This window comes from Danio aesculapii, chromosome 9 (genome assembly GCF_903798145.1).
Source record: "Danio aesculapii chromosome 9, fDanAes4.1, whole genome shotgun sequence".
NCBI lineage: Eukaryota > Metazoa > Chordata > Actinopteri > Cypriniformes > Danionidae > Danio > Danio aesculapii.
Window position 1 is genome coordinate 51,267,473 of NC_079443.1, and position 14,548 is coordinate 51,282,020.

Consider the following 14,548-nt stretch of genomic DNA (forward strand, 5'->3'; position numbering starts at 1 on the left):
AGCTGCAGAAACACATGGACTACATGACTCTGATTTGCAGCAGAAACAGAGACGGTACGAGCCCTTTAGCACTGTTATGGCTCATTTCCACTGAGTGGTACGGTTCGGTATGCTTTTATGGCCATGTTCACTGTCAAAAGGTACCTAAAGGTGAACCGTACCGTACAACTTTTTGTGTGCCCTTTGCAAAGGCTACCTAGCACAACAAAAGGGTACCAAAAGGCGGAGCTAATGTACGCTACTGGTTTACAGAGATGCGTCACTCGCAGAAGCAGGAGAATGAAAACAAAGAAACCGCCTTTTTTAAATACACAACTGAGACGTTACACCGTAATAATATATACATATAATAACAAGCCATGGTTGAGCCATAGTCTAAAAGTGCAAGTGGTTTCACTTTCTCCAGAGAACTCGGGATTGCTTGCCGCGCTTCTTTATTTGAAATAACAAACTTCTTGAGCTGATGATAATAACATGTGCATGATTATTTAGGTGCTTCCGACATCTGATCCTTTCAGAAACGAACAAACACGAGAGTGAAGAGCGAAAAAACAGAGCAAATGATTGTTTCAGCAACCTAAACCATGAACAAACTGCCATCTTTAACTATTATCATCAGCTTTAGGACTATTATGAACTGGAAATGACAGAATTACAAGAGGTTACATGTGCTGGTGAAGATTAAAGATACAGATGAGAGGTTTACATTGACTGTGGGCTATATGTGGCGTGTTGTCTTTGAACCCAAATAAGGACTAAATGTATGCTGTGTGTAGGTTTTCTGTAATTGGTATCATATCGGAGACTGTAAGGGGCTGTATGTGTGTGTATGTATATATTTATATATATATATATATATATATATATATATGCTGTGTATATATATATATATATATATATATGTATATATATATATATATATATATATATACTTTATATATATATATATATATAATATGTGCGTGTATATATGTGCGTTTGTAGATATATATGTGTGTATATATATATATGGTTGTATGTATATATGTGTGTGTCTGTGTATATATGTGTATATGTATGTATATGTATATATATATATATATATATATATATATATATATACTGTATATATATATATATATATATAATATGTGCATGTATATATGTGCGTGTGTATATATATATGTGTGTATGTGTGTGTATGTATATATGTGTGTATGTATATATGTGTGTGTCTGTGTATATATGTGTATATGTATGTATATATATATATATGTATGTATATATATATATATATATATATATATATATATATATGTATGTATATATATATATGTTTGTGTGTGTATATTTATGTATGTACAAATTTTGTCTCACCCTAAAAAAGTGTGCGAATAGAATTTTTGGACAATTCTTTTTTGTTTAGGTTATAAACAATAATCTATAATATAATTACAGTAATTGAACTGTAATTCATATAATAATTGAATTAATATGTATTTATTGGCTTTTTATAACAAAGGTACCTTTTTCTACCTTTTCTTGTCACCGTTTAATAATTATTTGTAGTTCTTTTTAATTATACAGATTAATGATTATTATCACTACTGCAAAACAGTGGAAACATGGACATGAATGAAACATATATGTTCCATTCTAACTGAAATCATGTCAGAATATCCTGTGATGTCCACTTTGCAGGGCACATATTGGGTACTGTATATGCACAGCTAGTGTTTTCCCTTATACAGATAAACTTCCAGTGAAAGATTAATGTGGTTACTTTCAACTTCATACGGTTCCTTTTACAGCATCGATGTTGAAATATAATTAAAATGTAATCAGTTAAATAGACTTAAGCATTCATTTAGCTGTTCAGGTTATGAACGAGATGAAAAACCATTTAAACACAAAAACTCCATTGAAAATACTGTGGTAAAATAAATGTCCATGTATTAAAGACATGGCGTGGAACAATGTGATTTAATGCTGTGCTTCTTGTACAGTCTGAGACCCACTCTCTATTGAAGTTCAATGATTTTTAAAGAAAACAGACCTGAAACACTGAGATTTTGTAACTGCATACAGTTGACCCGAAGCACTTTAACTGGGTTACTGAAAATTAAAAGTCCTGCATACAGTTCACCCTATTGTGGAATTGGTACAAGTGTCTGATGTAAAAAGGGAAGCATAAGAAATGTGCTGGGATCGAGTAACCGTTTCATGTAAAGCTGTGCTGTTTTCTCCAGTGTCTGTAATGGAGGTCTCGCAGCTGAAGCACAATGGTTTCTCTGAGGACACGGTGCAGAGCTGGTGTGTGGAGGAGCAGGCCATGGAGGTGGACATCAGTGTCCTGCAGCAGGTGGAGGAGCTCCAGCACAGAGTCACCTCCGCCAGCCTGCAGGTCAAGGTAAAGAGAGATGCATTATAGTCATGAACTCAGATGGACGTTCTTTGGGTCCTTTTATACTGTACACCCGGCGCAATAAGGTGCACGACGAGGGTTATCGTTTTATTTCTGGTGTCTCAGGGTTGGATGCATCCAGCGCCTCAGTCCCAGAGTGAACACCTTGTATACTACGAGCACAAACCTGAGGTTGAAAACTGCGTTGTCAACAGTGAGTGTATGGTTGTGCGTCGAGCGAACAATCCTCTGGATATAGCCGTGACACGTCTGATGGAACTGGAGAGAAACCTGGAGCGCCGCTACCTGAAGAGCCCTTTCAGCAGCAGCAGCAGTGTGCAGATCAGACTGCTGGAGAATGTGGGATCGGTGTCTGTGCCAGCGCCTGCTCCATCACCTGCTGGAGTTCATGCTGACCGGTGGGGGATCAAATACACACACGCTTATCTGTTTATCTGTTTGTTTGTTTGTTTGTTTGTTTATTTGTATGTTCGCTCTCGTTCTTTCTATCTGTCTGTCTGTCTGTCTGTCTGTCTGTCTGTCTGTCGTTCTATCTATCTATCTATCTATCTATCTATCTATCTATCTATCTATCTATCTATCTATCTATCTATCTATCTATCTATCTATCTATCTATCTGTCTGTCTGTCTGTCTGTCTATCTGTCTGTCTGTCTGTCTGTCTGTCTGTCTGTCTGTCTGTCTATCGTTCTATCTACCTATCGTTCTGTCTGTCTGTCTATCTATCTATCAATCGTTCTGTCTGTCTGTCTGGCTGTCTGTCTATCGTTCTATCTATCTGTCTGTCTATCGTTCTATCTATCGTTCTATCTATCTATCGCTCTGTCTGTTGGTCGGTCTGTCTGTCTATCGTTCTATCTATCGTTCTGTTTCTGTCTGTCTGTCTGTCTGTCTATCTATCTTCCTACGTCCAAGCTGTAAAGGCCCCGCCCTCTTTTATAAAGGGGGTGGAGAGAATCAGGTCATTTGCATTTAAAAAGACACACAAAAACAGCATGTATTCCATCCACCCTAAAAGAGCATAATAATGAGCTCAATCTTCATTAAGAGACACCTGAGACTTACATTTCTTCTTTTAAAAGAGCGCTTCAGTATTTGTGTCTCAGATCAGTGTGTATTACAGTAATCTCTCTTTCAGGGCTGAAGAAGAAGTGACTCCAGGATTGCGGCAGTGGCGTAAAGCTCTCAGCGAGGTGCGCAGCTCTAGTCAGCTCTCTCTGTGTTTGCAGCAGCTGCACAAGTCCATCGCCTGGGAGAAATCAATCATGAAAGTGGTGAGTGATTGCAACTTTTCTTGGATTAGACTTGTTGGTTGGTTGAGTGTCTTATACACACTTATTACACGGCTCTCTGGAATGCTTGATTCTGATTGGTCAGTATTCCAAGGTGTGTTATAAGCAGAAATCAAACTGCTGAAACTAATAACTCCGGTTCATCTGGGTACTGTAAACCATTCTGACTGTCAGTAAATATAACTCTGTACAGTTGAAGTCAATTTTTATTTGTTTTTCATCAAATATTTCCCAAATGATGTTTAACAGAGCAAGGAAATTTTCACAGTAATGCCTAAAATATTTTTTCTTCTGGGGAAAGTCTTTTTTTTTTTTTTTAAACCATTTTAAGATCAATATTATTAGCTCCCTTAAAGTCTGTCTCCGGAACAAACCACTGTTATACAAGGACTTTCCTAAATACCCTTACTTACCTGATTAACCTAGTTAAGCATTTAAATGTCACTTTAGGCTGAATACTAGTATCTTGAGTGATATCTAGTCAAATATTCATTCATTCATTTTCTTTTTAGCCTAGTCCCTTTATTAATCTAGGGTCGCCACAGCGGAATGAACCACCAACTTATCCAGCACGTTTTACTCAGCGGATGCCCTTCCAGCAGCAACCCATCACTGTGAAACATCCACACACACCCATTCACACTCATACACTATGGACAATTTAGCATACCCAATTCACCTGTACCGCATGTCTTTGGACTGTGGGGAAACCGGAGCACCCGGAGGAAACCCACGCGAATGCAGGGAGAACATGCAAACACCAGAACACAGAAACGCCAACTGACCCAGCCGAGGCTCAAACCAGCGATTTTCTTGCTGTGAGGCGACAGCTCTACCTACTGCGCCACTGCGTCGCCTCTAGTCAAATAATATGTACTGTTAATTATTTTATTTATTTATTTATTAAATTATTAATACCCCTGGCAAATTTTGACTAAAATTTGTTATGTTAAGTTGTTTATTAAGTTATTATATTTCAGTTATTTTATTCAACCATTTTTTTTTTCTTTTCTTTTTTTTGTGTCAGTAAATGACATGGGCTTCTCTCGAAAGATAATAAGAGGATCTAATAAGAGGAATCATTGGGGAAAAAAATATTTATCAGCTTTTATTATATTTCTTTTTGAGCAATGAGCATGCATATATTTTAGAGTGAAAATGTACAAAGGAAATTAATAAATATATAAGGGTCAAAGATGACGAGGCTTTTTCTAAAATCAAAACAAACCAAAAATCAAATTAATTAAGCAGAAGTAACTCATTTCTGCTCAGATCAATGTTTTGTGTCTAATAGTTTAATTTTGTATTAAGTTTTGTGTAATAAGCAGTTTATTGCACATCCATTTGGTGGTTTTCATAGAATAAAGACCTTCAGTCTTAAGGCCCTTTTCCACTGAGTGGTGCAGTACAGTACGGTATGGTACAGGTCAGTATGGGCCACCTTTATCAGGCTTGCATTTTCAATGCCAAAAGGGTACCAATGGTACTCTTTTGGTGGGCGTGATGTACGACAGAAAGTTTTAGTTGACGTCATTCTCACTTGAGGAAGTGTAACTGTAGGTTTTCCTTCTTTACAAAAAAATCATACATTTTCATATGAGTAAATCGAATAAATTTGCACAAATTAGCCCCTTTTCTGATAATGCATGAAATACAAAGGTTTGCTGGTGAGATCGGGCTTGCTAGTGTGTCACTTCTGCTGTTTTGGATTGTTTGGCGCCATCTTGTGGCTAAAAAATTCACAGGTTAGTGTATACTCCTTTCATCTGTTTTAGTTTATGTCGGCTTTGCATTTAATTAAACAAATAATAAATTGTTACGACTGTGTCGATTTAAAAAAAAATGTTTTGTAGCCGGTAGCTGTGTAATAAGTGGGATAAAGTACATGCAGGATGGTGGCTTTCACAGAATAAAATATGTAGAATAATCAGTGCTGCGCTTTGCATGGGGCTACCGTTAAACCTGTCAGGCTTTATTCTGTGATAACAACCTCCTGGATGTACTTTATCCCTAACATAAAGCCTGTGTGGTGTTTTACAGATGTTGTTGAATTGAGTTGAAGTGATCTGATCTGCGTTTGTCTCTCAGTTCTGTCAGATGTGCTGTAAAGGAGACAATGAGGAGCTGCTGCTGCTGTGTGATGGATGTGATAAAGGCTGCCACACATACTGCCATAAACCCAAGATCAGCAACATACCAGACGGAGACTGGTTCTGCCCAGCCTGCATTTCTCAGGTGGAGCACTTCATACCTAACATCACCACTGCACTGCAAAGGACACTTCTGACATTATTTGTGAGAACCATGTTGTTTGTTTGCAGTCAGGAACATATTTAATTTAAGTTAATATTTCTACATTTTTTGGTCTGTCAGTTCAGGCATGGTTGTTTAGTTTCGTTTTGATTCGTTTCGTTTTTTGTTTTGTTTTTTTGTTTGTTTTTTGTTTTGTTTTCTCTTGTTTTTTTTTTGTTTTTTGTGGGTTTTTTTGTTTTTTTTTTTTTGTTTTTTTTGCTTCACTTTTTGTTTTGTTTAGTTTTTTTTGTGGTTTTTTTTTTTTTTTTTTTTTTTTATTTTTTAATTTATTATTATTATTTTTTGTTAGTTTTTGTTTTGTTTTTTGTTTTGTTTGATTTTTTTATTGATTTTGTGTTGTTTTTTGTTTTGTTTGATTTTTTTTTTATCATTATTGATTTTGTGCTGTTTTGTTTTGTTTCATTTTTTTTTTTTGCTGTGGTGTGACCCCTGATAAATAAGGGACTAAGCTTAAGGAGAATGAATGAATAATATTACTTATTAATATGTCAAATTAGTTATTAAAACTATTATGTTTAGAAATGTAAACATAACAAAGTTAATTTTTTACAGGGGGCTAATAATTCTGTCTTCAACTGTGTCTGTGTGTGTGTGTGTGTGTGTGTGTGTGTGTGTGTGCGTGCGTGCGTGCGTGTGTGTGTATATATATATATATATATATATATATATATATATATATATATATATATATATATATATATATATATATATAGGGGGGCTAATAATTCTGTCTTCAACTGTGTGTATATATATATATATATATATATATATATATATATATATATATATATATAATTAATTAATGTTTACAGTATTTTACTGTTTAAGATTTTAATTTTGAGCCTAATTTTAAATAATCTTAATGTAAATAATTTTAATGTAAATGTAAATAGTTTTCCTCAAAATACAATTTACAAATTGCAAGCAGTTACCAGTTGAAAACATGAATGTAAGTGAAAGTAAGTCGTATGCTGTACTGTTATTGCTGCATAAGATTTGGATGTTTACATCTGAAACATAAATGCATCATTACTTCCATTTCCCAGAGCTATAGCGTGTGTAAATGAGCTCTGCGTCTTCTAAAGGCTCTTTTTCTCCTTCAGTGGATCAGATCTGTTGTTTTCTCACTGTGTGCAGGCGAGCTGTGAATCCCTAAAGACCAAGAAACCCTTGAACCGTTCAGGACTGAAGAAACGGCAGAGAAAAGACTCGGAGGATTCAGCCAACAGCACTTCCAGAAAGCAAGCGAGAGAAATTAAAAAGAGGAAAACAGAGGAAAGTCCTTTCACAACCCCAGCGAAGCAGGAGAAACCTAAAGACGACAGTAAAGACCTGGCCTTGTGCAGGTGCTCGATTATTCAGACTTTATTATGTGCTTATTAAATAGGGTTTGTATTCACTAAACCTTTTATCTCACAACTTCACAGAACACAACTAAGCACTCTTATCAATATTATATATATTATTATGTAAAATGTATTGATCTTTCTATGAAATAGCTGATGTGGCAATAAATAAACCATCAGTCAAACTCCTAGCATTTCATAGATTCAGGAGCTAGTTTTAGCACTAAAATGTTTAACATTAATATTAGAAGTCCTAAATTTAGTTCTTATGCCCATTATTTTAAGTTAATTAAGTTTTTATTTCTAAGTTATGAGCTACTTTTAGCCTTTAAGGGGATAGTTCATGCAAAAATGAACATTTACACTCTATTTACTTGGCCTTAGGTAGTTATAAACCTGTAAGGCTTAAAGCTTACGCTGCTATTCTGAACTAATAATCGGAAACAGAGAGCAGTTGAAGGATGGCGTGTTACAATTCATTATCTATCTGACTCCATTATAATTAATCTGACTCCATTAAAGTTGTTAAAGAGAAAGAATCTCAACTCCTTAAAGCAGGCAGAGTTGTTTATTAAGATATATGTTTAAATATACAGACAGTAGAATTAAAACAAACTAGCATACAGTATAAAGAAATCAGCTGTAACATATGCACTGCTGAGCAACAAAGACAGTGAAACTGTTAGCATATGAGGCTACGCACCAGTGTGCGGGAGATGCAGAGTAAAAGCCATTCTCCCAGATCAACAGTTACCTTTTTCTATTATACCCTGAGCAAAGCATTGTCAAACATGAGTGAAAACCAACCCCCAAAACCAGCTGAACATGAGAGCAAAGTTGAGGAGATAAAGTGGGGGAGAAGAACATTAACATACTCTCCTCAGGCCGTGACTCAACAATAGTAAATAGATTGTATATTGAAATACAATCAATCAATGTCTCTGTTGATTTCATCACTACAACGTTTAAGTCACAACCTGTCAAATGAAACCAAATGTGATACACCATTGTGTATTCACAATATTAATGTTTGTTTCGTTAATAATGTATTTATTTATTTATTTATATACTGTCAAAAGTAATTTATTACCACTAATAATGACTGTGTTTGAAACAAAATAACATCAGCAGTTGAGAAAGCTTGCACTTTGGGTTAGCATGGCGATACTGGTTGTGTTTACTTCAAATGCTACTATGCTGCGCCTGGGGAAAAAAAAGACACTGAAGTCTCAATATGATTTTGTTTCTCCTGATAATTCAGGCACTTTTAATCTGCCTACGAGTTCCGCTGCCGGGACCCGTAACACAAACATGACAAAGTTATATGAAGGAAGATCACAAGCAGATGAATTGTGTGTAGTGAAAAGCACATGGTTACTGTAAGCAAACGGCAGAGATGTGTATTGGAGCTGTGATCAACTCTGCCATGCCAGGAGGACCCATCCCATCCTTGGAATGTCTCTGTAGTCTTTCATTAGCATAGAAGGAATAGTATATAATATTTTCTCAGCTTAAAAACCTTTATAAGTTTCTTTTTTCTTTTCATTTTTTTATTCTCCATTGACTTGTTCAAACCAGTTTAACTTTCTTTCTTCTGTTGAACACAAGAGAAGATATTTTGAAGAATGCTGAAAACCTGTAACCATTGACTTCCATAGTAGGAAAAACAAATACTATGGAAGTCAGTGGTTTCAGGTTTTCAGCATTTCTCAGAATATCTCCTTTTGTGTTCAGCAGAAGGAAGAGAGTTAAACTGGTTTGAACAAGTGAAGGATGAGTGAATAATGACAGCGTTTTTATTTATTTATTTATTTTGTCAACTATGGCTTTAAGATGTTTTGTTTTTTGTGTCCTCTGCTCAGATTATTGTTGGCTGAGCTGGAGGGTCATCAGGATGCCGGGCCATTTCTGACACCCGTTAACCCTAAATCTGTCCCGGGATACCGCAAGATCATCAAGAAGCCCATGGATTTCTCTACTATCAGGGATAAACTCGCCAGCAGCCAGTTAGTCTGACTTAAATGACTAGTCTATGTGTTCTAGTATGTTAATGGAGGGAACTTTAAAGGGGTGGTCCACTAGGATATCATATTTTAAACTTTAGTCGATGTGTAATGTAGCTGTGTGAACATAAACAACATCTCTGAATATAAGATGTTAAAAATGGAGACATTAGCTTTAACAGAGTTAGCTTAGCAAAGCCTACAGCGAACGAAGTTTGTGGACTACATGAAAATACATCCTGGTTAATGAGATTATAAACCCTTTAGGTTACACACATACACCCTATGCAGACAACCCGCGCAGCCAGAGGCACTGAAATGTTATAGCAGAGAAAGCTAAAATGCCATTGTTACGATTCCTGATGTGGTTATATGACTAGGGAATTAAAAGGAGTAACATAGAGGTGACCAAAGTATAAACTGATGATGAGGATGCCAAGAGAAAAACACAGAAACAACGAATTAGCACCGCAAAAGATTTATTGCTCCCACGGTATTTATAATATTTACAAACAATAAGATAATGTTGAAAAGAACCAAGAAAACGGGAGAGGGAGCTAAAGTTGTGCTAGTAATTCAAAGATATAAATATAACAAAAAATATTCCCTTAATCTCCTCCCCGATCCTCTAAAGCAGTGGCTCTCAAACTTTTAAACCAGCGACCCCCAATGTAAGATCGTCAAGAACTCGCGACCCCCCATTACCGAAGCATATACAAACAATAAAATTAACCTTTTTTAAGCTGTTCACAATATTTTAACTATATTTACTATACATTACAGGGCTTGAAATTAACATTTTTGCTTGGTAACACTGGTGCTTCTAACTTTAAACATTTAGGCACACCAGCCAAAATTTAGTCGCTCCCACCAATTATCGCACTGTTACTACAAGTTTTATAAACAGATTTATTGCATTTGAAACCAACACTAATCAAAACTAACAAGCAAAAAATATATATATATGCATGCGTGAGGAAAATATGTCTCAATAAAATCCCGTTATCACAAGAAAATACATTTTCATAACATAATTGAATGACCAAAAGATATCACGGACGGACCGCTCAGCGGCCCTGCACACACTGCTTGACATGAATTCATTAATGAATCTGTTAATGATAACTGTGCTGTGTTCTCACAGGTGGTGTCTGATATTGCACAGATGCTTTTGACATATACCTTATTAAATGCATAGGTCATTTTAATAGCAATACCGCTCTTTTCATGAGCTGCAATATTAGTTTCATCTTAGTCAGTGCAAGCCCTTTTGCGATGGTGTACGTGGAGTTAACGTTTACATATCGCTGCACGGCTGACATTATCTGGCGATTAAATAAAGGATTAAACAGAAACTCTCGTGCTTAAAATGTGTAGATGTGGCAAACAGTTACCTGAAATTCCATCCCGCAGACTTTACAGTGAACGCTTTAGTTATTTTCATAGCGGACACGAAGCCAATGGAAGTCTTTTATCCACTCTTCAATAAGTGTAGATGGTGGATTAACATTCAGCACATGATCAGTAATCAGATGTGCCATTATTTGTAGCTTTAGGTGTTTCTAAATCTAAATCTGTCAGTGTTGTTTTCGTTCTCATCTTCAGCGCTTTACATTTTCGCGGTCGTAGCTCCTGTCATCTGAAGACTGAGTGATTGACAGCTTATTTTTGCCAATCCATTCGTGTTCAGTTCTTAGAGCAGCGGGCCAATAAGAAGAGCGCGAAGGCGGGGCAAGCGTTGCAGGCTTTGAGCACCACTTGGCTTTGTTTACTGCGGCAAGTTGTCATGACAAGTTTTAAACTGTTCCTGAGACGTGCGTTTCAAGTACAAAGATGCATTCTGCCTGAGCGTGTCCTAAATACTCTATGAATTTATCAGTAATATCTTTTAAGAAATCTGAAAATATTAGCTTTCACTTGTAATACTGAAAAATATTAATTATAATCACTGAAAATTACACAATTTTTAATCACTCTCGTGACCCCTTGAAATTACTCTGCGACCCCAGTTTGAGAACCACTGCTCTAAATCAGGGTATCCGCAAGGTCTTAAAGTCTTAAAATGTCTTAAATTTAAAAGCTAAATTTTAGGCCTTAAAAGTCTTAAATCTTCTGAATCTTTTTTAACAGGTCTTAATTTTCCTTTTTTCATATACACTGACCTGACCTATATTATATATATGGTAGACTAAAGTAATTGACAGCTATGTTTTGTTCTGTTCTTGGTAAGGGTTATAGATATGTGAATGGATATACTTGAAAATAAAAAAAAAAAAACTAAAAAAACTAAAAATATTCAAACTAAATTATTATTGTATTATTAAATGTAATAAATGTTAATCTTTTATTTCTAACTGGAATATTCGAAAACAAAATCTGTTTAAATCTAGCGCTGTATAAGTCTAACATTTCATTCATAATGGTCTTAAAAATATCTTAAAAAGTCTTAAATGTAACTTGATGAAACCTGCAGAAACCCTGTAAATAAGAAAACAACAATATGATAAGAAAAGTCTTCAGCACAAAGCGCCCTGAACTTACTCTAACTAAAAAATAGAAATACAAATTAGCGCACCTCGCTAACAAGTGTGTCTATACATCAATAATCCTGCGTGGAAGGTATGGATGTCACGTGACTTACTATGTTGTTCCAGATCTCCCTTGTCTGCAAGTCACAGAAGGTTTTTGAATGGAGCATTAGCATTCACATTGAAGATATGAAACACACGTCAGAACTCTAACAACAAATAACTCAAACAGATTTCGCTCAAAGACAACATTAATAACAGCTACCGACACACACCACCAAACAGACAACACGCCAAACAACAACAGCTAATCTCTTTGCATTTCCGCTTCGGATTTACAGGGCTCTACAATGAGCGTGATTGGCGGAGAGAAGAGAAGTCATCACACAGTTGATTTAGATTGGCAGTCCTGTCAGCCAATAGTGCTCCGAAGTAGGCGGTACCAGTGAAAATGACAGGGCAGGGAGAGAGAGACAGAAAGAACAAACACGCACCAAAGCTGTGCAGTTCATAGCACCGTCCAAACGCTGCTATTTCCACAGAGCTTGTTCTGTTTTTGTATTTGGGCTTTCAAAGGACACGACACAAAGAGAGAAGTGCTTACAGTTTAATGTTAATTATGTTCCAGAGAATTATTAAAAAGATATAGCTCTAGCATTTGACAAAGGACAGCTTCCAGAATCTCTTTCAGTTCAGTGCTCCTAAAAACTCCTCAAAACCATAATAGCAGAAGATGTGGATTGTGAGCCACAACCTGTAAGTAATTTTATTTGTTAAAATTGATCTATTACGTGCATAGTTTCTAGCGTTAACAGTATATTGTAGTGAGGACGTAAACAGTGATGTAAACAATGAGAGATGCTGTTTGGCATCGTTAACAATGTAGCTACAAATTCTTATTTATCAGTCAAACTGCTGTAAACAGTGTCTCTCTATGCTGTAGGACTCAAATAGTCCATTGCACGTTCAAAAATTGACGGAGATCTGAATTGAAAATTAACAAGTTTTGTTTTGAATCCAGGAAGTTAGAGAGTACAATTTCTGCGCAGGAGAGATGTACTAATGTATCAGCCTCTTCATGATGCTGTCCTTCCTGCTTTTTTTATACTGTCTCTCACACACTATCTAAACCAAACCCTATTTGACTAATATGGTGTTGTCTTGAGAGGTTGACCATTCAGCAACCAGATATTCCTCTTGTTAGTATCTGTGTATCTTCTCTTAACAGTTCACCTTTTAAGGCAGATGTTTCAGAGCACGTATACACAGCTTATAGGACGCCTTCCCTGCATTCTACATATCAAATAACAAACTCACAAAAGATATGTGAACGTTTCATATTAGTTACACGTGCTTATAACATGAATATATGTGAAAGAACCGTATGAAATATATATATGAAAGAAGGCTGTAACTGATACGACTAACAGTTACATTCTTTGACAGTATTTACAGACCAAAGGCACAGTCAGTACATTTACATGGACACCAATAGTTTCATTTTAATACGATTAAGACAATACTCTGATTAGGAGTCGACCATGTAAACAGCCATTTTTGATTGATTTAATCCGACCAAGGTGATAATCGAATTAAACAGAAATGGAGTTCAGACATGTGGAGTATGCCTGTTTTAGTGGCGTTATTAAAGTGCAGTACAGACATGGAAACACTGCAATCAAACTAATACCGTCATGTAGGACTTTTCGCCGCATTTTGCGACAGGATAGTCCATACACACACGGCTGTTTGACACTAGTCTCTGCACCTATCGAGTCAGTGAAGGACTACAGACACACACACCATGAAATGCGGAGGGTTTTTTTTCTCCTATTCGGTGTGGGGTATCCAAATCCATTAAAACATCACTCTTCCAGCAGTCCTTAGGCTAAGTCGTTCTCACTTCCAATACCTCAGTTTGTCACAGGGGGCATGAATGAAATGTTCATGAATTTAAGGGAAACTGCCGAACTACAGTTGAAACCGAATTAAAAATGAAACACCCGAAATTACATGAAACTCTGGAGGAAGCGTGGGTAGATTGGTGACACAATGACGATAATCAGTGTACGTGCTATAACATGTAAAGCAAGATCATGAAAGAAGCATTCAAAAAGCAACTTATGTAAACACTTGAATGACATTATCGTCTTATTCAGATTAAGGCAAATAATTAGATTACTGATGTCCATGTACACGTAGTCACTGTGTGCTAGTAGAGACACTTGGTGACGTGGAACCGATCTGTGAATCACAGCACATTATGTTAGCTGACCAATCAGAGCCTCTTGAGGGCGGGCCTTCAGAGTGTTACAACCTCTTTGATGTTAGTCTAGGGTAAAAGTAATAACATTTAAACGGTGTGGTATTTTCACAAGTGTTGGGTTCAAGCAACAAGACAAACAACAAACTGCCAACAAAAGTGATTTAATGTACAGAGAAAAGAAACCAGAATGCCCAAATATATTTACAAAAGGAAGAAATATTTACAATAATAAACTAGCAAATGAAATAAAGTATCAAACAAAATTAGGTCAACTCAAGAGTAAGGGGACGCTAGTGAAGCCAAAATCAAGAAATAAATATAACAAAACATTTCTAACTCATAAACAAACCCCTTACCTCGCTAAAGCATGAAAAGAAAAGAAAAATCTTAAGCGCCA

The 14,548-nt window shown here is 36.1% G+C and overlaps 1 protein-coding gene across 1 annotated transcript in view; it reads left to right on the forward strand.

Moving 5' to 3' along the window:
* The window catches only part of LOC130235494 (bromodomain adjacent to zinc finger domain protein 2B), an 82,371-nt gene that overhangs the window by 65,430 nt on the left and 2,393 nt on the right, over nt 1-14,548 (forward strand). The window contains exons 27-33 of the mRNA XM_056466083.1: nt 1-54; nt 2,229-2,389; nt 2,510-2,802; nt 3,542-3,677; nt 5,784-5,930; nt 7,146-7,354; nt 9,217-9,360. The exon at nt 1-54 is cut by the window's left edge and continues 102 nt beyond it. Of these exons, the coding sequence (XP_056322058.1) occupies nt 1-54; nt 2,229-2,389; nt 2,510-2,802; nt 3,542-3,677; nt 5,784-5,930; nt 7,146-7,354; nt 9,217-9,360 (1,144 nt within the window). The remainder of the gene's footprint in view (nt 55-2,228; nt 2,390-2,509; nt 2,803-3,541; nt 3,678-5,783; nt 5,931-7,145; nt 7,355-9,216; nt 9,361-14,548) is intronic.